General features: G+C 46.4%; 2 protein-coding genes across 3 annotated transcripts in view; one reads left to right on the top strand and one right to left on the bottom strand.

Annotated features, from left to right (window-relative positions):
• Window positions 1-859: 859 nt before the first annotated feature.
• On the bottom strand, window positions 860-5299 carry NCDN (neurochondrin). 2 transcript variants are annotated; one of them, XM_066564680.1, is made up of 7 exons: window positions 5204-5299; window positions 4383-4507; window positions 3014-4000; window positions 2643-2869; window positions 2243-2467; window positions 1880-2022; window positions 860-1596 (listed from the first exon to the last, which is right to left on the bottom strand). In XM_066564680.1, the coding sequence occupies exons 2-7, from the start codon at window positions 4482-4484 to the stop codon at window positions 1130-1132; spliced, it is 2151 nt and encodes a 716-aa protein (XP_066420777.1). In that variant the 5' UTR covers window positions 4485-4507; window positions 5204-5299; the 3' UTR covers window positions 860-1129. The 2 variants fall into 2 exon arrangements, with proteins under 2 accessions (XP_066420777.1, XP_066420776.1); XM_066564679.1 differs by lacking the exon at window positions 5204-5299 and having other exon boundaries at window positions 4383-4588.
• The window catches only part of KIAA0319L (KIAA0319 like), a 30749-nt gene continuing 10491 nt past the window's right edge, over window positions 4917-25174 (top strand). The window contains exons 1-11 of the mRNA XM_066564678.1: window positions 4917-5066; window positions 6103-6269; window positions 10116-10768; window positions 15707-15980; window positions 18635-18736; window positions 19578-19675; window positions 20822-20909; window positions 21996-22088; window positions 22649-22781; window positions 23625-23853; window positions 24588-24711. Coding sequence (XP_066420775.1) covers window positions 6128-6269; window positions 10116-10768; window positions 15707-15980; window positions 18635-18736; window positions 19578-19675; window positions 20822-20909; window positions 21996-22088; window positions 22649-22781; window positions 23625-23853; window positions 24588-24711 — 1936 coding nt within the window. The 5' untranslated portion in view covers window positions 4917-5066; window positions 6103-6127. The remainder of the gene's footprint in view (window positions 5067-6102; window positions 6270-10115; window positions 10769-15706; window positions 15981-18634; window positions 18737-19577; window positions 19676-20821; window positions 20910-21995; window positions 22089-22648; window positions 22782-23624; window positions 23854-24587; window positions 24712-25174) is intronic.

Raw genomic sequence — 25174 nt, 5'->3', positions numbered from 1 at the left:
AGCTTCGTGCTTGATTTTCCCTTGATCAGACGATTCACAGCCCCCTCCAATGAGTTCTGATCAGCGCCTCGGGCTGGCAGCAGAGCCGGTCCCGGCGAGGCAGCAGCGCCCAGAGAACTCCTCGGCTGACACCTGGTGGAAAAGCGGGAGCAGGGAGAGCCGCCCCGATCAGCCGCAGCAGCCTCAGCAGCCTCAGCAGCCTCAGCAGCGGCCGCTCCTTCTGGGAAATGCCCTCGGGACAGCGCGGTACCCAAGAGCTGCAAGGCCAAGCTGGAAAGCCGGTGCTGCAAGAGGTTTACTCCACGGTGCATGTGGCCTTTCTCTTCTGTAAAGCACGACGTTCTTTGGTCTGCAGGGAATCAGCAAGGGGGAGTTCACTCATTTTGGCTTCCACACCCTAAATGGAGCAGAGGCAGACTGAATCCTTCACATCTTCACATTGCAAGAATGGAAATCTCTCCCTCTACATCCCGTCCTGGCAGTGAGAGGGAGGAAATAGAAAATCCCATGGATGTACTTTGGGCAGGTGTTTGATGGGGCAAAACAGGCAAAGCAAGTGGTGCTGGGAAGGTTTTTTAGGTGTGAACTTGGGATGATGGTACCAGTGGAGGATATGAACTGGGGGATCATCTGGCAGCACAGCATCTTCAAGGCACAAGGAGTTATTCCCAGTGCTACCAGTAAATAATAAAGTTTTTCCCATTCCTGCCTTTTTCAGGGTTCTATGTGTAGTTACTAATATGTGCAGGACTCAGAGAAAATAAGGTGAAAACCTGCAGGGCTTACTGTGACCATATGAACAGGAGAAGCAAGCATCCTGTCAGGGCCCTGGGCAGAAAGAAATCCCAGCACTGAGGAGTGTAAAAAAACAAACTGACAAAATGTCTTTAATAACAAAACAGGCTGTTTTTACAGAGAAATCCTCACAACAGGTCAAGCAAGGGCATGGTGAAATGTTCTGAGGAGCAGCAGTTCTGCACACTGATGTGGACAGTGCTGATCATGCTGGGTGCTGCTGCATCACTCCAGTTTTGTAAAGTTTGGTCATTAAAATGGGGTTTTTTTGTGCCCATCTGGCAGCAGAGAGCACAGCAGAAGTGCTGAACAGACTTTGTGCAGGTGTCTGGTTTCATTTCCCACCTGGAGTGCTGCTGGCTCCTCCCTGCTCGGCCAGACACTGTTCCAGAGCTGCCATTCCATACAGATTGGCCCAGTCCATGCCGTGGTGGGACAGGATCACATCCCTGCACTGCTGGCTGGCTCTGGCCAGCTCCACCAGCACGGCCTGGAACGCAGTGACGAGCTCACAATCCACAGAGGCTGGAGCGACCTGGGACAGCAGCTGTGCCAGTCCCTGCAGCCAGTGTGCCCCCAGAGCCGCGTGGGGCAGCCAGGGGAGCAGTGGCACGCAGCCAGCCCAGGCCTGCATCCCCAGGAACCAGAGCTCAGCGATGTCATCCCAGGCGCTGGCGTAGGCAGGGGACACGGCCAGGGCCAGCCCGTCACTGCTGGGGTCTGCCTGCGCCACGTGCGCCCGCGAGAGGAAGCCAATGGCAGCTCCAAAGAACTCCCTGGCACGCTGTGTTCCCTGAAGGGCTGGGAGGAAAGGGAAATGAATGTTACAATGCAGAGCTTGCTCACTCAGAGAAGGGCCCTGGGGAGCAGAATATCTTCCTGCCCTAGAAATCTCTTCATCCCAGCACACCAGCCTGCTGGTTGTTTCACTATTCCTTGCTCCTGAACCCTTTTGGTTGATCACTCTTCCAATGACAAACTGGACCAGTTTCCCTTCTATTTGCTTTTTCCAGCCCAACTTCCCAGCTCCTGGTCTCTGCCCATGCAGCACAACGTGGGCTTTGCCAATGGGAACTTCCTTTACCTGCTGACCCCGCAAGGATCCTGGCCATCATCAGGCCCAGAGTGGCAACATTTGCTGCCAGAACCAGGTGATGCTTCTGGGGCAGCAGAAGTGGAAGAGACTTCAGCAACACATCCATCAAGGAGGAAAAGGTTTTGTCACGCCTAGAGAAAAAATAAACCCTTTTTGACACATTTCCTGAGTAGAGCCAGAAGCACCTGAGAATGTCAAGGTTAAAAACAGCACCAAAAATATAAAGAAATTGAGGTTGAAAAAGGAACATCCCTTTTCAGCATGGCAGGTTAACAGATCCTCAAGCTTGATGCACAAGGCACCCTTTCTTCCCACTGCCAACCTCAGAGCCAGCTCCCACAGCTCTGTTACCTGAGCAGGTCTGGAGCAGTCACAACCAGGTTAAGGAAAATCCCACACATGGTCTGCAGGCTCATCTCAGTGCTTGTCAGAGGTGCTGGGGCCGTGGACTCAGAGGTCAGAACCTCCCACTGCTGCAGGAAGTACTCACACAGCAGTGCTGGTGCCCCTTCGGCAATGAGGATGTCCCGGGGTTTGTCCTCTGCTGTCAAATGGCAAAAGCCAGGTAGGAGAAATCTGGAAGGGGAAAGAAACTGGGAGCATGAGGTAGAATGGGTCTGAGCCCTGCATTTACATCCATCTTTGGGGAGAAAGCCCCCATGGAAGTGGCACTGCAGGGAGAATGAAAATAGAAAACCTATTTGAGCAGCTTTGCACTAAAATGCAATAAATGTGTGCTTAAAATGCTCACCTCAGAGCATCCTGGGGTAAGGCAGAGCCCTCAGTGCTGACCAGCTCTGCCTGGGGAAGACTCACAGCTGGGCTGCCTTCCTTGAAAAGTTTCCTGGCATAATCAACAAGGAAAGGCAAGAGCTCACAGATTTCCTGCTTGAGGGAGGATGTTTCTTCTGCCATCCAGGCTCCAAGGACTCGAACAGAGGCAAAGATGAAAGGATCTTGCAGCTCCTCCTGTTTAACCTGCATGAAGAAAGCAAAGTGACACATTATTGTCACTGTCCATCAACTACCACAGGCCTGGAAATCACAGTGGGACAAGAGGGAGAGTTTGCTCCACACAGAGCCACCCCCACAACCTGCCCTTTGTTAAAAGCCCTGCCTTACCTGTCTCAAGTAGAGTATTACAGCTCCAAATGCCTCCTCCATAATCCTCATCAGCTGCATTTTCTGCACGTTTTCTAGCAGAGGGTTCTCTTCCCTCAGGCACTCCTGGATCCCCATCTCCATAAGGACATAGCAGGCTGTCACCACTTCCTTCTTCCCCTCCACCTCCAGGGGATCTGGCTCCTCCAGGGTCAGGCGGACCTCCACACAAGCCAAGTTCACCAGCAGGGCCAGGAACTTGCTGCCAGCACTCCCTGCTGGGATCCACTCAGCCCCACAGGCCTGCACGAGGCTGGCTGCAAGCTTCAGAGCGGGGTCCCGCTGTGACTGGCTGAGTTTGCTGCCCAAAACGTCAGCCAGCCCTTTGTAAAGTCTGCACAGGCACTCGGAGCCCTGCGAGTTCTCTGTGAGAGGATGTGACAGGGGGATGAAGCGAGGCAGAACCTCACACAGCTCAAATTTGGTCATGTCTTCAGCCTTGAGGAAGTCACTGGAGAGCTTGGTGAGCACAGCCAGGAGCTGTGGAGCATCTCTCTGCCAGCACTTGGCCTCTGCTATGGCCAACAGCCCCACAAGCAGTGTGAGGGCACGCTCAGAGCCATGACCACCATTCAGGTAGGCCTGGCACAGGGCAGACACTGTCCCTTTGGTCACCAACTCCCTGGGGCCTCTGGCTGTAGCCAGGACAGCGCTGAGGCACTGGTACACATCATCAACCATGGATGTGCAGTCTGGGTCGCAGGGGGACAGCAGGACGTCATTGAAGGTCGGGATTTTGTTCAGGATCTGGGAGTGCCCAGCTAGCTCTGGGTCGGTGCAGAAACAGGCCAGCAGGGTGAGGCCGAGGGCACGGAAGGTGTGCGGGGGGCAGTCGGCTGGGGGCTGCTGGGAGATCAGCAGGCGGGTCGGGAATGTGAACCCGATCGCGTCGAAGATCTGGCGGCGGGTCTTGGCATCCACCTCTCCGGCTCTGACTGCTTTGGTCACCTACGAGGCAAAACAGGAGTGAGCGTGAGCATAGCAAAAGGATTTGGTACACGTACAGGATAGAACTGCTGCAAATCAGAAACCAAAACAACTTTATTTAGTGAAGTTGTTTTTGGAAGTACCCAGTGAGCTGGCACTTGATCCAAGCGCTAATCCAGACATTTACCACGGTGTTTCAAGAGTGTGGCAGCACCGACTGATTCTCCGCACACCCAGGTCAAGGCCAGGCTCTCTTGCTTTGCTGAAGGGAACCCCAAAGCTCTGAAGCAGCTTTGCTCTGAGCTCCCAATCCCCCTTCCCACATCCCCCGGGCACTCCCGTGTCCAGCGGGGTGTTTGGCCTCCCCTTTACCCTCTCCTGAGGCGATCCCGCGGTTCCTTACCAGGAGCAGCGCTGCGAACTGCTCGCTGTCGTTCCTCGCGTCTCTGAGCACACTGAGGCACCGCTTCAGCGTGGCGAGCCTGTCCCCGGCGTCCGAGGCCATGGCCGGGAAGTGGGGCTGAAAGACTAGAGGGGAACGTGGTCAGCCTTCCCTCAGCCCTGTCCCTCACGGCTCCGCTCCTTTCCCTCTGCCCCTTCCCTCGCGGTTTCCGCTCCTTCCCTCACGGCGCCCCGCCCGCAGGCGCGCGCCGCCTGCCCCGCCTCCCCCCCCAGCCAATCCGCGCGCCGCCTCCGCGCCGCCGGCCAACCGCGTGCGGCCTTGTTGGGCGGTGCCCGAAGCCGCCGCCTCCGCGCGGAACTGTGGGCAAATCACCTGTGGCTGCGCGGCCTCCGCGCCCGCCCCGCCTGGTGCGACCGGGAGCGGCGGGGGAGCGAGCGCCGGGGACCCGCGGCTCCGCAGCCCTGGCACTGCCCGCACGGCCGGACCCAGCCCTGGTGCCGGGAGGCGGCGGTTCAGCTTCCGGGTGAGCGTGCGCCGCCATGGCCGCGGGGCGGGAGGCCGCGGTGCCCCCGGGCCCGCCGCGCTGGAGCCCCGGCCGTGCCCGGCGCCCGGTGCCCGCCTGAGCTCGCCGAGGAGCCGCTGAGGAGCCGCCGAGGAGCCGCCGAGCCTCGCCATGCGCCCTTGGTACGTACGCGCCGCCGGCACGGAGCGCGGCCGCCTCCCGCGGGGCCCGGGCCCGGCCCCGGGGGCTCCGTGCTGGGGCTCCGGCCGGGCAGGGGCGGGCACCGGGGGCTGGGGCGGCGGAAAGTTCCCTCAAGGACCTGTTGGCTGAGCGGGCGCGTGTTTACATCCTCCTCCCTCGTGAAGTTTTTCTCCCGTGTCTGTTCCTGCTCTGCTGCGGACGGCTGAGTGCAATTGCTCGAGGTGTAACCAGCTCTGAGTGCTTGTGGAGCGCCGGTGGATCCGGCTGTGACAGCATTCCCTGCCACAACATTCCCTTTGCATTCTTCAGAACTGGCCTATTTAATGCCGTTTAGTGCCTAATGATGCTTTCATTGCTCCCTTAAAATAGACACTATTTATTACCCGTGAAATAATTAATGTTCTCCTACCTATCACCTAGAGATAATTTGCATTCAATTAGCATATAAGGCTATTGAATAGCCTTTGGCATTAGAAAGGCAGAGAAGTTTAGCGGTCTCTGCCCTGTGGGGCAAAACAAGAAGCAAACCAGGGCGTTAGCTGCCAGTTTCCCAGTGTTGCTGTGCTGTCGTTTCCCTGTTTCTGGCTGGCACCAGCCAGCACGGATGTGCCTGTGGTGACATCTCCGGGCAGATGTGCAGGGGTTGTCCCTGCCTGTGTTATCCTCACGCTGCTGCTGGGTGTCCAATCCTCAGGCATACATGAAATTGGAATTTCCTAAATTTCCTAAATAGCCTGTTTGAACAGCTGTTGTGATATCAGATGAAAAATGGGGTCTGGAGGAGAAAACCACAAGGGAAAGGCTCTCTGCACTCAGCACTGGGAGCTGTGCCACTACAGATTTCATTTTGGTATCAGACATTGATAGTTCCTTAGCAACAGCTGGACTAATCACAGCTGATAAGACATTCCTTTTGCTCCACAAATGCTCTGTTCACTTTGCACTCTCGCTGGATCTGTGCAGGAACATTTCAATTGCCACAGGGTGTTTTGTGTTTCATACCCTGCGTGTTTCTAGAACCCTGCTGCTGCCCACAAAGGCCATGGAGAAGAGGTTGGAAGCCAAGCCCAGCATCAGCACCCGGTTCCTGTCCCAATACTGCCTGGGAAAAGCTGTGAGGGAGCTGGGAATTCTGCAGCTGTTCTACCTGTGCACTTGCCTGTGCGCCTCGTGCTCCTCTGCAGGTGACTCTTCTGTTCTCTCTGAGACTCTGTATATGGATTTTTATGGTCTTTATCCCTCTTACTTGTTTAAAATACTCTGAGAGAAAAGTGAAATGATTTACTGGTAGACATTATAGGGTTGGTTTTTTATTGGTTTCCTTTTTAATTGGTTTTTTTAACTGAGAAACCAAAGCAGTTGTTGTTTTCAAACCGAACAAAGCACCACCCTTAGCAGTTACTAAATGTGCTCTCAAAAGTGTAGCTTGTATTTCAGAGAGAGCTTTTTCTGACCTTATTTTTTGACAAAAGGGACAAGTGATAATCTGGAAAATAATTTAATTTAAGGGAAGCAACCTGGAAAGGCAGGAATGTTTTTTAGCCCTAAGATGTTTAATGCTCTTCCCAAGAGCAGTGTGTCAGAAGTCTTTATTTGCCTACAGGCAATGGTTATGTTTGTTTTTTTTTTATTTCCTGTTCAAACTTGAGCAACCAACCTCCTGCTCAAGTAAATAACCAAGTCAGTGGCTAGGATGGAAGTTTTCCTCTAATGGATTGTGTGATGTTTGGTTTGGGAAGGGGGTTGGTTTGCTTTGTTTCCCAGTTATGTGGACATGTTCTCCAGGCAGCTGCAGCGTCCCTGTTGTGTTACTGGACCATCCTGGACAGTTCCCAGTGGCAGATTTGATTAAGCTAATGAGCTGTGTGATTTTAATCAGCTAATTCAGACCCTGGAAAAACATACTGGTGTTCCTGCTAAGGGTTGTGTGTTTGAATGATGAGTGTTTCCTTTTCGACTGAGCTTCCTGCCTGCATATCCTGGCTTTAGTAATTTCTTGGAAGTTCAGAGTTAGAGCTCCTGTGAGACTCCTAGAGGGGTGTTCTAGACAGTGTTGGTGTGTTTAAGGGCTGCTCCGCTTGGAAGAGTTAAAGCCAGGACTCATAGAATTGTTAAGGTTGGAACAGTGCAGCTCTGAGATCATCAAGTCCAACTGTTAAATGAGTGAAGAGTCCATTAAATTAAAGCTTTTGCGTGTGCAGAAATAAATATAATTATATGGGCATAGCTACCCTGATGTGGACATTTTTTCCATTGCAGAGTTTTTGTTATTTTGGGCTTGTTTGTGTCGCTCAGGCAGCGGAGTCTGTGAAGCTGAGGAGGAGTTATGGCTGCCTAGAAATGAGCGTGGTCATGTGGAGTTACACAAGGGGGACTGTGTTGACAGAACTGACTGACTGACTGTGGGGCAGGTTTAAAAAGTCCACAGAGTCAAGCCTTTAATCATTAATCTGCTATCAGGCAGGATTAACTGCCTGGGCAAGTCTGTAAACCTGAAGTTATTAATAGAAGCTGTTCCTGTGTGTTCCATTACCCTGCTGCTCAGCAAGGCTGTGAACTGCATCCCTGGGACAGGAACTCCTGAGTTCCAGGGAAGAGCAGTTTTCCCCACTGATGTGACAAAAACACTATGGAAAAGTGACTAAGCACACCCACTGTGCAGGTGTCTTGTGACTTGTGTGGTGCTGAGCTTAGGAGGGAACTCATCCTCAGGAATGTTCCTGCTTTCCACAGACGAATGCAAGTGTAGATTTTGTTTTCTCCCAGGGCATGTAGAGTTGTCTGAATGTTTGATGCCCAGCAAAGGCCATGGAATTTGAAAATGCAAAGTGAAAATCAGTATGTCTCTGTGGAAAATTCACATCTGGCGTGCTGGGAGTTGCCTGTTCACTTCTGTCATTCCTGAGAGTTATCTGAGTTTTAACTGTCCATGTACAGCAATTCAGAAGAACATACTGGCTAATTTCAAATAAATATGTCCCAAGCGGCCATTAACAGAGTTCTGGAAATGAAATGTAGCCAAAATATTATTCAAATCTTGTTTTGGCAGAGTGTTAAAAGAGAAGCAGAATGTTCTCAGCATGGCAATGTTGTGTCATCCAGGCTAAGTCATGGCTCTGACATGCTGAGATGTTTCTGGGGGTCCAGGCTTTATATTTGAGATGAATAAATATATTACCTGTATTATGTAGTGATTTGTCACAAGGGATATCTTCCCTGGGAACATTTTTCTTTTAAATGTGCCCCATTCTGTGTGTGCCCCAGTTCCAAGCCTGGTACTAGAAACTGCTGCTGAATTTCACTGCTTCCATATCAAGCCTTAATTTGAGTGGTATGTGTGAGCCAGGCCTGACACATGAGGAGAGATGGATGAGCAGTGATGGAGGAGGAGGAGGAAGGATTTTAGGAATGTGGGAAGCAGCACATTTCCCTCATGCTCAGGATATATTAGCAACAGTGATTCACCTTTAACAGAAAGGGAATTTTACAGGCAAAACGTAAATCTGAGTGGATAAGATCCTGTTGAAATTCACAGGGATGGTGTAATTCTTCAATTTGTTACTGTTTCTCCAAGTCTGGAGAGAGTGTGTGTGCATGCACATGGCTTTGGTGTGTACTCACATTCCATATTCTGTTCTAATTCCAGCCCCATCAGGTTGGTGCCTGGAGCTTGTCCCTGCCTGTGACTGTGACAGTGGTGCCAGGGGCTGGCAGTGCTGGCATTTCAGGTGTGATGAGGCTGGCAGTTGCCCTGGGCACACAGATTCCCTGTCTGCTCTCTCTCCAAGGAAGTGCTGTGTGTTGATGAGGTGTGACAAGGGTGCTGAGGTTTTCAGAGATCCTGGTGTCAACTTGTCTTGCTGTTGAACATTTGCAGAGTTTCTTTTACACCTTTCATTGCTCAAGTGAGGATCTTCTCCCTCTTCTGCACAGTGGTGGGTTCAGACACCCACAGGGAGCTCTGTCCCCTACAACTCAGTCACTAAACTCAAGTTCATTCTCAATCAGGATATTGTAATTTAAATTCAGGCTTTATTTAAATGGAGAAAAATGTTTCCTATTTGTGTTGTGTTCAAGAACTCCACTCTTGACAGGGAGGGAGCCAGATCTGGAGCATATTCTCCAGCTGCACAACTCCCCAGGCCAGCAATACTATTTGTAAAGTAATCTTCCAATGACCTATTATTGCTTGGATGCTGAACACAGCACAGTACAACAGTCCCATAGGTCATTAGGCTATTTTTAGGGAGTCCTTAATCTGCAGAGCTCTGAATTTTGGAAGCCTTTAATCCATTGATCCCTGCAAGCACTCAAAATTTTCATGCTAAGAAAAAAAGAATCCATATGCAAAGCAGTTGCTGCTTTACTGCAGAGCTGAGACCTGAAGTGACTTGACTCTTAACTGAAATTATGTCAAATGTTGAGGGTTTTTAATGAAAAACACTATGGCAGGGTGGGTGGCAAGGCTTTGCCTTGCAGAACCCTTTTCTAGAGACTGTTAACAACTTCCCAAGTGGAGCAGATTCAGTCAGAATAAGCAACAGATGTCAAATACCAGCATGGAGGAGTTCAAAATGCCTCTGTACTGTGCTCCAAGCCAGTGCCACCATTTGCAGTGTTTTCTTTCTAGGCAGACTATGGGCAGAGAGGCAAGGCCATAACTGGTTAAAGAGCTGTGCCTGGGATTTCTGGGTTCATTTTCTGCCTCTGAACTTCCAGTGTGACCTTGGCCCAGCTGCTCAGTGTGGGCATTATGGGCTCCTCTGGAACAAGAACATTTCTGTCTTCACTTCTGCTTCTCCATCCCTGTTGGAAAGGGTGGTGGTGGCTTAGGTAGGAGAAGCAGATTGTTCCTTAAAATCTTGTGTATGTGCTGGATAGTGAGGCCAGGTAGAGATTCTGAGAAGTCAGATTTACTTTCCTGTGTCCCTCTCCTGCATTATTCCTGTGTCCCAAATAGTGATGAGATCTATTATCCACTGCTTTAAAGGACTGAGAATTGTCTGTTTGTCTTCCCTCCTCTTTCCCAGATGCAAACTGGAACGGATCTAAATGTGAGCTGGGGAAGATCCTGCTCGGTGGCCATTTGAGATCGTGGGCAGGTCACCATCTGCAGCTTCTGGAAGGGTTCCATACTCTGAGCTCCTGTCAGACCACTTGCTGCCAGCACCCCACCTGTGATGCCTTTTGGTTCTTGGAAAATATGTGCATCCAGGTGAACTGCACCATGCCTGGCACATGTCAGGCCAACAAGACTGGCTTTTCAGATTCTGTTTTGGTGTTTTTAAAGAAATCAAAAAGCACAGAGCACTTGTTGAACTTCCATATGGAAGGTAATGGGAAGACTTGGAGTCACAAGTGGTTGGACTGGGATATCCCTGTCCAGAGGAAGAAAAGACTGAGGAGATCATTGCAGAAGTGGAGGTTGGCAGGTAACAGGGGGCAGCTCCTGAGAAGGGATCTGGCAAAGAACTCCAGAAGCAGCCAGAGTGAAACAGAACGCTTGAAGGATCAGGTCCTGAGGCACTTAGTGGCAGACAGAGCTGCTCCTGAGAAAGAAAATCAAAAGCAAGACTTGCTGAAAAATGGACAGAATCCAAGAGAACTGAACCCCAGAAGCCCAGTCCCTCCTAAGAGCAATAATGTGAACAGGTCACAGGATGCTGATGGTGACTTGCCCCAGGTAAGTGGTGGGTGGGGCTGTCTGGGACAGCTGTCCCCTCCTCCTCAGTCTGGCTTTAGGTTGATTTTAGACTTGGAACTGCTCAGTGATGGGATACCTTTTCAGGTTTCCAGTTTCCAGCCTCCTATCAACAAGGCACTGCCAGTGGTTTGGGGTTTTGTTTGGATTTTGGGGTAGGTTTTTTTACTCCCCTTTTCTTAGCTGGGATAAACAGTGTTGAGTTGGAAAGTGAGGCAGGATGGAGTCTGTGAGAATGCTTATCCTCTGTATTATCACACAGTGTGCTTGCCAGATGAGAAGGAAAGGTGACATGTCAGTGGAAATTGTCTGGGAGCTGAAAACTGTTACCTGTAAAAGTACCTGTTCAAATCCACACAATTAAAAAATCTGTTTTCATTGAAATGTTGAATCAAGGCAGTTAAATACATTATTTTATAGAGTCATGCACAGAGCTCACAGTGTACTTCGATGTCAATCTGCTTGCTTGAGTTGGCATCTTAATTCCAAATGTTCTCTTTTTTGAAGAGTGCTCCAGTTTCTCAAATCCTCCAAAGCTTACCTTGGCACTGGTGAATGAAATCAGTTTAGTCTCTACTCCAAATACATACAGTGTTAAGCCAGTACATCATGATGTTACAGAGAATTTGGCACATTTGAATTGTTAAGTGATGTTTGTATTTTTACATCTGCAAATGATTTTTTGAGCCTTATCTCAAAAACGCTTGTGCACTCCTGATGGCGAAATAGAATTCTCCTTTGTTAAACTGCTCCTGAAATAGCTTTTGCCACGTTTCAGGGGTTTGGCTTTGTACAAAACTCTGGTTCTGGCAATGACTGACTTTTTCAAATCCTGCTTGCAGGTAGGGCTGTGACTGCCTGAGCCACCACCCTGGAGCAGGATGTGGCGAGCAGCCAAGGGGCACTGCTGAGAGCTCCTGGGCAGCCAGGGTGACATGTGAAACCAGGCACTAAACCTGACAAATGTTTGATTTTCCAGAACCCCCCCAGCATGTGAGGCTGACTTGAGCTCAGATTTCTTTCTCCCCTGCAATGCTGCAGCGTTTCCACCCTCCCTGTTCTTTCCTCCTCCTAGGAGTTGAGCTGAGATGGTGACCCCATTCTCTCAGCTGTCATACATGTGAGGAGATGTCTTTGCAGACTCTCTTAAATGTTTTCTCTTGCTCTTGGGGAGCAGCTTTTACATCTCCCTGCTTGTTCTTTTTGCAGTTTTGCTTTCCAGGTTGTCCTGCTATTACTGTCCAATGTGTGTCTAGTAAACTGGTTGCAAATATTAAATTACACTGATTAATCAGCTTCTGAATGTTGCTGAACATGCAGGGTTTCCCATCTTTAGGAATTGCTCCCTTTGTCATTAATGTGCACTGTTGGATGTGTGCTGGGGAAAGGTTTTTATGCTCCTTGATGATTTTTGCTAATAAGAAAGTCCATGGCTCTTAACAAAATGGAAGTTCATAAAAATAAAACGTTTTACTAAAATATAGTGATATAATAGAATTCCTGACATTTGCATTTTTGAGGTTTAGGATGGAGTTTTTGAGGAGAAGGAAGAATTAAAATACCCACCTGGGCTAATTCCAGGATTATTGAACCATCCCACTTTACCTGCAAAATGCAAAGCCAGCTCTGCAGCTGTCCTTGCACTTCAAATCCAAGAGCATTTAATGTGAGCCAAGGATAAAACATTGGGGGCTGTGTTCTTGGACATGGCCAGACCTTCCAGGAGGGAGGTATTCCAGGCTGGGACCAAAATAAAGTTACACCCATGCTGAAATCAATAGAATTTCTGGGTTACATTTGGCCCAATCCATGGAGCACATGGCTGGGTGTTTCATGCTGTTCTTTAGGAAGGGTTGGAAGATGAGGACAGTACTGGCTGTCACACCTGAGAGCATCAAACACCTGAAGTAGGAGAGGAGATTTGAAATCAAAGTGCTCTTTCTCCTCTGCTGCTGCTGCTGAGCATTGAATGTATGGAAGGTAAATATTTTCCTTTGCTTTTGCAGGCTCAGAGAGAAGGAAAATGACAGTTTTGGGAAAATATTGCTTCTGTGGGTTTTAATTTTCCTTGTGCAGCTCTGATGGCTCCACAGCCATCTGCAGTGGCATTTGCTAATGTGCAGTGAGCATTAATTTCTGGTTTTACTGTATCTATGCTATGGAACCAGGATAAACCACTGTGCATCCTGCTCATCAGCCCTTAACTAAGGGAGATTGGTACTTTTTCATTCAAGTGAGTGACATTTTCCAGGCACCAGGTTTTTTTTTCTGTCTCGTTGTAAAATTCCTTGTCAATTTTAAAATATAGCCAGTCAGGAGAAGTGTTTAACTGTAGCACTGCTGATGAGCAGGGATGCTGCAGCACTGCAGCAGCTCTGCAGACAGGCTGGGGAAGGCTGGAGCAGGAGTGTTGCAACAGAGCCAGAGAACTCCTTCCTGCCCTCACATCAAGCCCACTGTTTGGCTCTTGCTGTCACATTTCCTGCAAGTGCTGGGTGCTTTTCATCCACAAGGAACAAGGAAACGTCTCTCTTTACCACCAGCACTAACTCTGTAATGGTTTGTGACATTACCTTCATTTTAGTGCCTTAAGAGTCTTCACAGATGTGGCACTTAGTGCAGACAGCAAGGAAATCATCTAAGCTGAAAAGAGCCCATTTTGTGAATTCAGACCAGGCCTATTTAAATTAAAAAATAGAGGTAATTTCCAGGACAGAGGTATTTTTCTCTCAAGTAACTTGGGCTCAGTGTGGATTCTGATGCACAGGGCTGCTCTAGTCCCTCTACCAGACATGGGACTCTCAGACAAGGACACTGGGTTATTTGTCTCAGGCCAAAGGCATTTAGGGGTGGAATCAAAATTGTCTGAGGCTCCTGTGTTGACTCAGGCCAATGTGTCACTCCTCTCTATTTTCTAAGCTAATAAGATAGGACAGCTGGCAAACTTCTCGTCTCCTTGTCATTTATCCCCAAGAATGAAATAATCTGTTCTTTGCTTTAAAGAATTCAGAGTTATGGAGCAAAGATAAGAAATGTCTCAGCTTGCAAGCATTAGAGGCATTTTTGACTGTTGTGTTGCCCCAGGCAAAGCTTATCTAATTCCAGCTCTCCACAGACATTTGGCTGTCAATTCATCCTGAAGATTTCTGGAAGGAAGAGGGTCTCTCTTAACTGTAAAGTGGGGTTTTTTGGGAATTAAAAGTGAGTCAAGAAAGCATTCAGCTCACTGGAAATATTACCAGGCAAAGTGGGGACTCTGCTGTGGCCAGCAGGTGAATGTGGATCTCCTCTGTGTTTTTTGTGGCTCTTGTTCTTGTGACCCTTCTGGGTTGATTCTTGAGAGGCAAAAAGTTGTTTCCCATAGTGAAGTCATGGGAACATTCTGCTCCTGTGCCTTTCCTAAAGAGTCTGTCTCACTTGGGTTCCTGCCTGGCTGTTCCCTCTTTCTCCTGCCAGCATTTCAGACTTCATCTTGAGGAATGGGAGGGAGTACCCTTTGCAGTTGTCAGTGGGTGGAAGATGATACAGCTTGGGACATCCAGCTGTCCTGAGGCCACTGAGAAAGAGCAGCATGCCAGAGTTTTCCTGCCTGGATTCCAAAGAATCCATACTTCTGTTTAAGTAAGCCCATTATAAAGTAACCAAATAAAGGAAGACAGCTTATGTCTGTAACACTAACAAACAGTGTTTGATTCCTTGGTACATAAAGCTCAGATGTTAATCAAACAATTGTTTTACACTCTGTGAGCAAAGGGAGCTGAGATATGGTGAGAGGAAATTATTTGCCCAAGGCTGAAACAAAAACCTTGCAGAGAAGCCCTGAGTGCCTTCAGTGCTGCTCCTGGCTTGGCTGGTTGTTCAGTGTGGGCAGCACAGCTTTATTTTTACAACCAACATTTAGTGTTTTCTAAAGCCCAGCCCATTTACTGACAAGGATGTTGCCCACCATGGTCTGGAGTGTTTTCCCAGTTCCTGTTTCCTGGACTGAATGCCAACAGCATGGTCTAAAAGCATATTGAGTATATTTCCTCCAATAGGAGCTTTTAATCACTCCTCTAATGGGCAGTAGTGGTGGGAAATCCAGCTCCAAAGCACTTTCTGAGTCAAAGATGGTAAATTGCTCTATTTTAAATATTTAGCAGATGTTCTCAAAATAGACTTAGCTAAAAAAAAAAGTGCTACACACATGGACTTCACATGGTGGAGGGTAAATTGTCAGGAGTATGGCCTGGCAGGCTGGGAGCTGGGATGGGGCTAGGTAAAAGGAATTTTTTGATGAAAGAAAGGAAATTGTTCCTGCCATTCTGATTATTTTCAATCAAGTGGCTCATCCTGTGTGGATGTGAGCAAACTTTGTGCCCTCCAGCTCCTCTCCCTGCCCAGCAGCATCTCCTGGGGCAGGCACGCAGGGAGCTGTGTGTGTCAGCTCACCTTGCTTTGAAGAGTGATTCCAAAATAAATTTCCTCTTGCTGTAACAATTCAGTTATGACATAAAAATGCCACTGCAATCCTCCTGCTTCATGTTGGCCAACTGCATGGCTTCAGGAAAAGGAAGTCACAGCCAGAGTGAATGAACCCCAGTTTGTGGTCCCTGTCTTCAGGCTCTGTCTTATCCCACCTTTCTGTTCTTTTGCAATTTTGAACCTGGATCTTCTCTTATATTTGCCATATCAAATATATATGGTATGCTGTAGCTAAATCTGGTGTTAACTGGTGTTCAGCTGGGGTAGAATTGTGTGCTCTGGAGGAAGAACATGAAGAAACACTTCAGAAAAGAGAAGGGGAAGCTGTAAAAATTCCTGCTTCTGGAAAAACAAACCAGGGATTTTTCAGCCTCACTAACTGTGGAGGAGGAGAAAGGCAACTTCAAACTGCCATTCAGTGTTCAGATCAAACTCAGACAACTTCTTCCTTTCCAGATCCACACAGGAACATCTGCACCAGAATCATCAGTGCTGGCTACGTTCTCCAGCCCTGTGGCACTGGACCTGACAGCTCCAGGGAAGACTGAGCAGCCTGGGCAGCCTGATGATGCCCACCCTCAGTTTCCCACAGCCAGCCCTGTGCCAGTGAAAAGCACAGCAAAGGCACAGGCAGAGACTTCTGTGCCCAGTGGAGTGCCCACAAATGGCAGTGTAACTACAGCCCAGAGCAGCACTGCTGCAGCCCCAAGCACTGCTGCCACCACTCCAGGTGAGGACTTGCAGGGCTCCAGCAAATGTCACCTGCTCAGGCTTTTTCAAGCCACAGCAGTGTGGAAGAATATATATAGATATATTATAAATATATCTGTAAATATATGGTATCAAGGTACCATAATTATCTATCTATCTATCTATCTATCTATCTATCTATCTATCTATCTATCTATCTATCTATCTATCTATCTATCTATCCATCCATCTATCTATCTATCTATCATATCTATATCTATCTATATTATATCTAGATGTAGATATATAGATTATATAATAGATATAATATACATAAAAATGAGTATAAATATATATATAAAATATATAGCTATATATCTATAATGTGTATATATCTATATATAGCTATATATTATATATTGATAGAGTATATTATATATGATATAATTATATATAGTATATTATATATAGTGTACTATATATTATATATAGTATATATACTATATTATATATAGTATATATAATATACTATATATGTATATATATTATATTATGTATAATATATTATATATGTATTAAAATATATATTAAAATATATAGATATCTATATATGTGTGTGGATATATCGATATATCTATATATCTATGTCTATATATATGTATATCTATATATATTATATATAGATACAGATATAGTATATTATATATATATAGTATATATAAAATATGCATAAAATATCTCTATATATAATATATATAGATATATAGATAATTTGGTACCTTGGAGAAAATACTGAGGCGTCTGTGTCAGCACATGTGCTGTTGGATCCCAGTAATTCCTGAGGTCTGGAATGGAACTTGAACATCATAAATCTGCATGTGACCATTGCATGTGAGGACAGCTGGGAATTAATGAGGATATCTTAGTTCCCAACGTGAAGGCTGAGATGTGATGCAGGGCAGAGTCCTGGGAAATGTTTTTCCAGTAGCCTTGGCACACTGCTATCCATCAAATCCAGCAGAAACCTTAATGTGTGCTCAGAAGAGGGTGTAACTGATTCTTTTCTGTCCCTGAAGTGTCACTGCACAGTTCAGCCGTGGAGAACAGTGTACTTGGCTGTTAGCCCGTGCTTTGCTCTGCAGCATGCTGATGTTCCTGTTCACACTGGTATTTCCTAAAACAGACTGTTGAAAGTGCACCCAGGCCAAAATGGCCTTTGGCAGCTCTGTTCCCTGAGCCAGGCTGGCAGCTCTCCCTGGAGGGGTGGCTGCACACCGGGAATGGCGTGTACTGCCCGTGTGCTGTCTCAGAATTCACTGCAGCCAGTGTGCTGAAGCATTCACTGCTGAATTGCTTTTGAATTTAGGGTGCCTTTCCCTTACAAGGGAACAAATGGAAAGTGGAAGGGAAGCGCTGCATCCAAAGATGGTTTTGGCAGGAAGTTCATTGGCTGCTTGTGCTGACAAGTTAATTTTTTTTAAATTATTTTTTTAAGGGCCTACCCCACCTAAAACTGGAAAATATGCTTTAAAAATCTTCATTGGTTTGTCTGGGACATCTAACATAGCCAGGGCCTCCTGGTTTTGCTAACCAATGCAAAGATGATGTAAAGAGTAGTTTTTCCAAGGTTTTTTATCTGTTTGTCTGGGTTTTGTTTTTATTATTTCCTAATGAGATCTGATTGCTTTTTGCCTTGGAACTCTTTGAAGGTGAAAGATTGATGGAGTATTTGAGAGGGGAAAAAAAGGTGGTTAATTCCACTAGCTATTAAAATTGGAAGATAGATAAATAATAGATAATAAAGGTGGGAAAATAGCAGAATGTCTAAGGTCCCTTTTCCCATTTTTTTTAATTTGGATTTTTTGTGCATACCTCTGAAATATTGTCTTTGACAGGGTCAAACTAAAGAATGAATATTTTCTATGCATAATTCCCAGGTCCAATAATAAAAAGATAAATATAAAGCAAATGGGAAGGGAAGAGAGAGATGAGAAGGCCAAGAGGTGTTTTTAAGAAATGTGTTGAATTTTCTGGTTATCTTAATGCTAATAAAAAGCAGAAAAAAATATGTCCCTGGCTATAGTTTTCAAGGTTATCCTGTAGTTTTTAAAAGGAACCTGTCAGTTTATTTGAAATGGAATGGCAAGAAAATTCTTGAGCGGGGGGTGGGAAAGAAAATATAAATAAAAAAGGACCAAGTTTGTATCTTGAGCTTCCATACCCAGTGTGGCAGCTATGCAAGTTTAAAAAAATTCTCTTAGCCCTCAAGCAATTTTTCAAAGAAGAAATTCTGTGGATTCTTTATATATTTGTGAAGCTTTGGAATTGCAGTTTGGAAGTAGCAGTGTTTGTCTTGCTGTGCCATGAGCCTGCAGCTGAGTTCTCTGCCAAAAAGCTGTCAAGTAAAACCCTTCCCATCCTGCTGGACCTGGGTGAGGAGAGTCCCTGTGCAGGGCCCAAGGGCCAGGTTTCAGCCCAGTATCTGCAAAGAGAGAGGTGACTAAAAATTGTACACCCCCATTAGTGCTTTTACATTGACAAGGAGAGCAAAACCTGAGATGGGAGGGCTCTTGAGGAGCAGGATGTTTACAAAATACATCATCATTTGTAGCTGGGGTTTATTCCATCAACTGAAACCAAGCTGGGGTTTATTTTTCCCCTGTTCCTCTCCAATTCTGTGTTTGTCCCTTTCAGCTATGAAGGAGCTGGTGGTTTCTGCTGGAGACAGTGTTCAAGTGACCCTGCCAAAGAATGAAGTTCAGCTGAATGCATTTGTGCTTCCTGAACCACCACCTGGTAAAGCTTCCCTGGGAATTCTGCTAAGGGCTTGGGATGTGAAAAGGCAAACAGTCATTATGTGTGGCATGTAATAAGGGCAGTCTTGAAAATGTCTTTTGTCAGAGAGCACTTTCCTGTGGAAATTTTTCATACTCAGCTATTGTCTTGTGCTGCCTCTCAGAGAAAATAGTGAGGCACAAAAAAAATGGAAAGTGCTACAAAGCCAGTGGATTTGGGAGATTGTGGGATGAGATGGGAGAAGAGATGGCACATTCTCAGAGTGGTGTATGAGGAAGAATTGGACTTTTAGCATCTAGTCTTGATATTAGCTGGTAGGAACTGAGCTGTTTTAGCAAGTGATCAAAATCTGAACTGGGGTATTTGCCTGCTGAGGAACACATTCTATACACTCCTCATTTAATCAAATTGTTGGCAGGTATTTTAAAAATTCTTAACTCTGTCCACTGTGGCAGTGGGAGCTGTAGAAGCAGGTGTATTCCATGTTGTGGGCAGCAGGGATTGATTCATTCCTGCTCAAAAATTGGCATTCCTGTGTCTGCAGGATCTGAGGATGTGATAAGGCTTTTCTCTCTTATTATCCTGGAGCTGTGATTGTTCCAAAGCTCTTTATTGCCTTGGAGGCTGAAAGATGGGTTTTGATTCCAGAGTAAATGACTTTAGAAGCACAGATTGTCTCTTTTCCTGGGTATATTCCCAAAAAGCCACAGCCCAAGCTGTCTCATTTCTCCACAGTGCAGCAGAATGTGCCTTGTAAATGTTTAATACCTTTGCAGTTCTTTAGCATGGCAGAAAGACAGGCTTTGAAAAAAAACATCTGGACCTTTTCTTTTTGTTTAAGGAACCACATATTCCTATGAGTGGGAGTTGATTACTCATCCAAAAGACTATAGTGGAGTAATGGCAGAGAAGCACTCCCAGACCCTGAAGTTGTCTAAGGTAAAGCTTTGGCTACTTCCTATCCTGCTGTGTTAAATGCCAAGTGGAGAAGATGGGGACCCCACCAGCCAGGAAAGATTTGTTTGGGATTTCAGGGTGAATAGGAAATTGCATGGTGGGCAGGCAGCCAACACTGGACTGCAAGCCCTCTTCTGAGGCTCTTAGAAAAAGGAGATTGATCTGGCACGAGGGAAGGAGGAAATTGATTTCAGGAGGTACAAGCTGCCTACAAGCAGTGTCACAAGGCACACAAATGGGACAGTTTAACAGTAACAAGGGGAGGGAATATTCCTGGAACAGTGGGGTAGTCTGCTTATCTGAGCCTTGTACTGCCCACTGGAAGAGGGTCTTGCTGCTTCCATTAACAAGAACCCTGCAATACCTCATGACATGTCCCTGGCTGCTGCTCTTAGACAAGCTCTGACAGGGAAGAGGTTGCCAGTTCCTGCACATGGGGATTCTTAACAAGGAAATGACTCTAAGTACTGTGAATATACAGTTCTGTACTTGAGACATTCCTCTGAGCAGCCTGGATTCTACTGCACTGAGAAAAAGAATCTACAGGCTTTAGTAAGGATATCATGTAGAGCCAAACCTTTGGAAAAGAGTGTGCAGGTCTCTGGCAGGGTTTCAGCCTTTTGGGTGTCAAGATTGTTATCCAGCACCTGGTCCCTCATCCTCTCATTTTGGCTCAATAGTGGATGGTGAAGAGGTGACTGCCTGGCTCATGTCACCTAGAAGGAAAAGAAGAAACACTTGCATTTATAAAAATACACAAGAAGAGATTTTCTTCTTACATGCAGCCTTTTTCACCTCAAATGCAATCTGCTAGCTCAGATTCCTGTGGCCAGACAAACTGAACTAATCTCTATTATCTCTCTTCTGTTTGCCTTTTGTTGCTGGAAAATAAAGCTTGACTGACAGTCCTGTGGCAGAGAGAAATACAAGTCTTTCTGCATAGCCATTGTAAACTAAAATACCTGTGATGCCATTTTGGCCTGGAAACCCTCCTTTGCTGTGTATGTAGAGGCTGAAGCACAATTGCCTGGGTGCTCCTGTGCCAAAGCACAGGAACTTGACCTTCCAATAGGTCCTGACATGGTGCCACCAACCTGTAGGTAAATAATCCTTTGTGTTTGTTTCCAGCTTACTGTTGGCCTGTACGAGTTCAAAGTCGTTGTGGATGGGGAAAACGCTCATGGAGAGGGATATGTGAATGTAACAGTGAATCCAAGTGAGTGCTGGGATTGGATTGGATTTTCCTTGACTTCAGCCATCTCTGACAAGCCAAGGCAGCTGTACCATGGGGTTAGATTGTTTGGTTTGGTGTGGGGATAGTTCATTGTGCTATCAACTTGCAGCATGTAATATATACATCATTTAATATATACATCATTTAATATATACACATATATATGTGAGTGTATATATATATACACACACACACACACACACACATATATATGTGTATATATTAAATAATTTCCTGAGATTGGAAGCTATTGCTAAACATTGCTATTTTTGCTGTACTGTATCAAGCCAACCACTTGATAAAAGAGCTCTAATCCTGCTATGGAAGTGCTCAGCAAACATCTCACCCTGACAGGCCACTGCTTCCATAAAAACTAGCTGCAGTCTGACAAAAATCTTATAGCAGCAGGAGCAAAAACTCAAGAGAAGCCAGAGCTTTGAAGCTCCTTTGGAGGTTCCTTTCTTTCCTGTCCATAAGAAATATCATTCCCAACCACAGGCAGGTTAAGTCAAATCTCATTCCCTATTGTAAGACTTGGTTTGCAGGTGAGCTGGTGGAGGTACAGCATCTTGTGCTGCCTCACTTTTTATGTGGCCTGTGTAAAGAGACAACCACAAGTGTCAATAAAACCCCTTCATTTTGCAGTCTTCAGCAAGACTTCTTGTACAAGCTTTGTGGGCAAAGAAGGCCTCTTGCACTCCCTAAATTAGCAAGAGTGTGTGGCTGGTCTTCTGGGTGCTGTGGCTGATCATTTCCTTATAAGCAGTGAGTTTGCAGCTGGCAGCATGCACCAAAATCCTTCACTTTTCAGAGCAGCAGCCACACTGTGGCAAGAAGCTGTAGGTGCTTGACCCAGTAGGGAAAAACTGATGCAGTGCAGCCTTCCCAGAGCACTGATGTGCTGGCTGTTCACCCCACACTGTTTGAAGCCCTTTTTGGCAGCACTGATTCCCCAAGCTGGTGTAGAACATGCTGGAAGCACAAATCACTGTTGCTGATAGTTTTGCAGTTCCTTGGCCAGGACTTTCTGCCTGTAGTGTGATGGTAACAGCTGGGTTGTTGTTGCAGAGCCCCGGGTGAATCAGCCTCCTGTTGCCATCGTGTCCCCACCATTCCAGGAAATCTCCCTGCCAACCATTTCCACTCTTATCGACGGCAGCAGTGAGTACCTGCAGGTTTTAGTGCAGCATCCAGCAGGGGGCTTTGTGTTTGGTCCTGGGCTGGCCTTTTGCATAAAGTTCAAGAGAAACAATGACATTGTCAAACACAGTTCAGTGAAAAGAATTGGCCTCTCTGGCCAGGAGAGCAGAACACACACAGCAGCACCTCTCCATGTTCCTTTTGAAGGGCACTGGCCTGAGCCAGTCTCCTAAAAAAGGAAAAGCTCTGGAGGTTGCTGCTCAGAATCAAAAAGTAATTACTGTCAGTCAAAATTACCGGGCTCTTGGCTAAACTTCAAATGTGTAAGTTACTGACACGCCACCTTCAGTGATCCTGGCCTGCACTAGAGCTTTTCAGGAGTTCCTTTAAACAAATTCAGGTTGTCTTAGGCCCAGCTAGCATTGATTTGTTACAGTTTGGGTGTCTGAGCATAACAGGGACTTTGGGCTTCAGCCAAAAATACTAAACCCAGGGCAGAAGTGGGGACTGACCATTGGAATCTGTGAAGCAGCATTTTCCAACTCTTTGTGTGTGTGCGTTTTCCTCCATTACTGAAACAGAAAGCACTGATGATGATAAAATTATCAGCTACCACTGGGAAGAGCTGAAGGGTCCCCTGAGGGAGGAGAAGGTTTCCAGTGACACTCCCATACTGACACTCACCAACTTGGTACCTGGGAATTACACTTTCAGGTAGGTCACACCTGGCAGAGTCCATCAGTTCCCATCCCTTACGAGTGAAATGTATGAGATTCCTGAAGTGTTAATCTGCTTTAAAAAAACCCAACACAAAACATGGAGAGAACTCCGTTTTGTGATGTTCCCTCTCTCCACTCCTACACTTTCAAGCAGTTTTGTAGCTTTGCACTTCAGGAGAGATAAGCTGTCCAGCTACTTCTTATTCTTGCCTTGTAGCCCTGGTTAAGATGGTGGCTGGTCTGTCAGTACTGCAAAATGTCTCTTGAAATGTCAAATCTAAACTCTTTGGGTAAAGGCTTAGGAAGAAATGCAGTCTTCAAATCCAGTTTTTAAATGCAATGTGTTTGTCTCAGATAAGTGAATGAGGTATAATGGATTGATGCACAACTGGGCAATAGGTGGTGGCTGATTTTACTTTTGTATTTGTCCTGTGTTTTTCCTTTGGCCTGTATTTTGGTGTGATGTCCATCACTGCATCAGCAGATCTATTTAAAGTAAAATAACATGGAGTACCTCTTAGTGATCACTGCTTTCTTGTTAACCTGTTGGCATGAACTTACCACATCCATGTTCAGGTCTAGATTTAGCAGAAAGCAGTTGTGTTTTGTGGTACCTGCCTACCTGAGGAGATGTGCTGTGTCCAGGCCACTTGGGGGTTAGAATGCACTTCTGTGTTTCACCTTGGAACTGGTTGTTAGATTTCAAGTGAGAGATGGATGTGACTGTTGAATTACTTGCATCACTTTGAGGCTGATAATTGGACATTTGGGGGAAGTTTCTATTCAGAAAAGTCTGTATTCAGCTCTGGTCACCATCACTTCTTATTTCCCTCTTCAGTCTAACAGTTGTGGACTCAGATGGTGCCAGTAACTCCACCACTGCTAACCTGACTGTGAAGAAGGCAGTGGATTATCCTCCAGTGGCCAATGCTGGCCCAAACCAGGTGATCACCCTGCCCCAGAACTCCATCACTCTCTATGGCAACCAGAGCACGGACGACCACAGCATCGTCAGCTACGAGTGGCTGCTGAGCCCCAACAGCAAAGGGAAGGTGATGGAGATGCAGGTCAGTGTCTCCTGTGCTCCATCTGGATTGCTCACTAGCTGGGATTTTGTCTATAATCAAACCAGTTTTAATGGACTGTTAGCAAATGTCTTTTAGAATCCTACAGAGCAAATGTGTGATATAAGTATGTGCCTAAGGTTAAATCCTTGTGAAGCTGGTGGTGGTTTAGTGGCTTAGCTGGAGCACCAGCCTCACCACTGGCATCCTGTTCCTTTCTTGAGCAATGCACTTTTAAAACCTGCTGAAGAAGGGGGATTGAGAGGGGTGGGAACTTCTGAGCTGAATCTTGGAGTCTGAATTTTACTGATACTGGCCAGACTCTTCTCAGTGCTAAACAGTAAATGTTGGAACTTGTTTCTGTGTCATCATTTTAGTTTTAAAGACTATTACTACTGTCAAATTTATAGAATAAGAAAGTCCATGAATCGGGTTCACAATGTGTGGGATTTGCACAGGGCTCCCCAGAGATTTTACTGGAGTTGGGAACTATTGAATCCCTAAAGGTCTGCTTGTATGGCATTACTCTTGTAATGCCCCACAACAGTGTCCTTGTAGTATGCATAAATTTAGCTGCAAGAGCTTTGCTGAAGTGGCACAGACTCCTGCTCCAATAGCAGGACTTGGTAATAACCCCCTAGAATGTGCTGGCAACAGTTACTTTAGAATCAGAGTCTTCTGGCCCACCATCATCTGCACGAGGATTGTTTTTAATCCATGAAAATCTTTTCTTACAGGGTGTGAGGACACCAGTCTTGCAGCTCTCTGCAATGCAGGAAGGTGATTACACCTACCAGCTCATAGTGACTGATTCTGCTGGGCACCAGTCCACTGCAGAGGTCACTGTGATAGTCCAGCCAGGTAAGCTGCCTTTACCTGCTCTTGCTGCTTCCCTTCCAGGGGTTGGAGGTGAGCAGCAATCTGTCAGCGACCTCTAGATCTTATGGTGACTTTCAGAAAAGCTGATCTGATTTAGGAACATTCTGGGCTGGTATATTGCTGATAAATGAGCAAAAGAAAGCTTGTAGGAATATTACCTTTGTGGGCCATTCTCTTATTTTACACAATGTAACCTAATTGATATTTTCCTACAATAAAGGCAGGATTGTATTTCCAAACAGCTGTGTCTGCCCACAGTGCTGGGTCCTGGGACAGGGGCAGGAAAAGTGGAGCAGTACTGAGAGAATGAGAGCAAAAATCAGAATTCCTAGTTTTCAGTTTCATTTTATTGCACATGTGTGAATTAAATGCTTATTGAATTTCTTAACTGCTTTTAACCTAACTTTATCTGAATACAAGGTAGTGGGCAAGGGATGTACTGGAA

The sequence above is a fragment of the Molothrus aeneus genome, chromosome 23 (assembly GCF_037042795.1).
Source record: "Molothrus aeneus isolate 106 chromosome 23, BPBGC_Maene_1.0, whole genome shotgun sequence".
NCBI classification, from domain to species: Eukaryota; Metazoa; Chordata; class Aves; order Passeriformes; family Icteridae; genus Molothrus; species Molothrus aeneus.
This window is presented reverse-complemented; position numbering and strand designations above follow the sequence as displayed.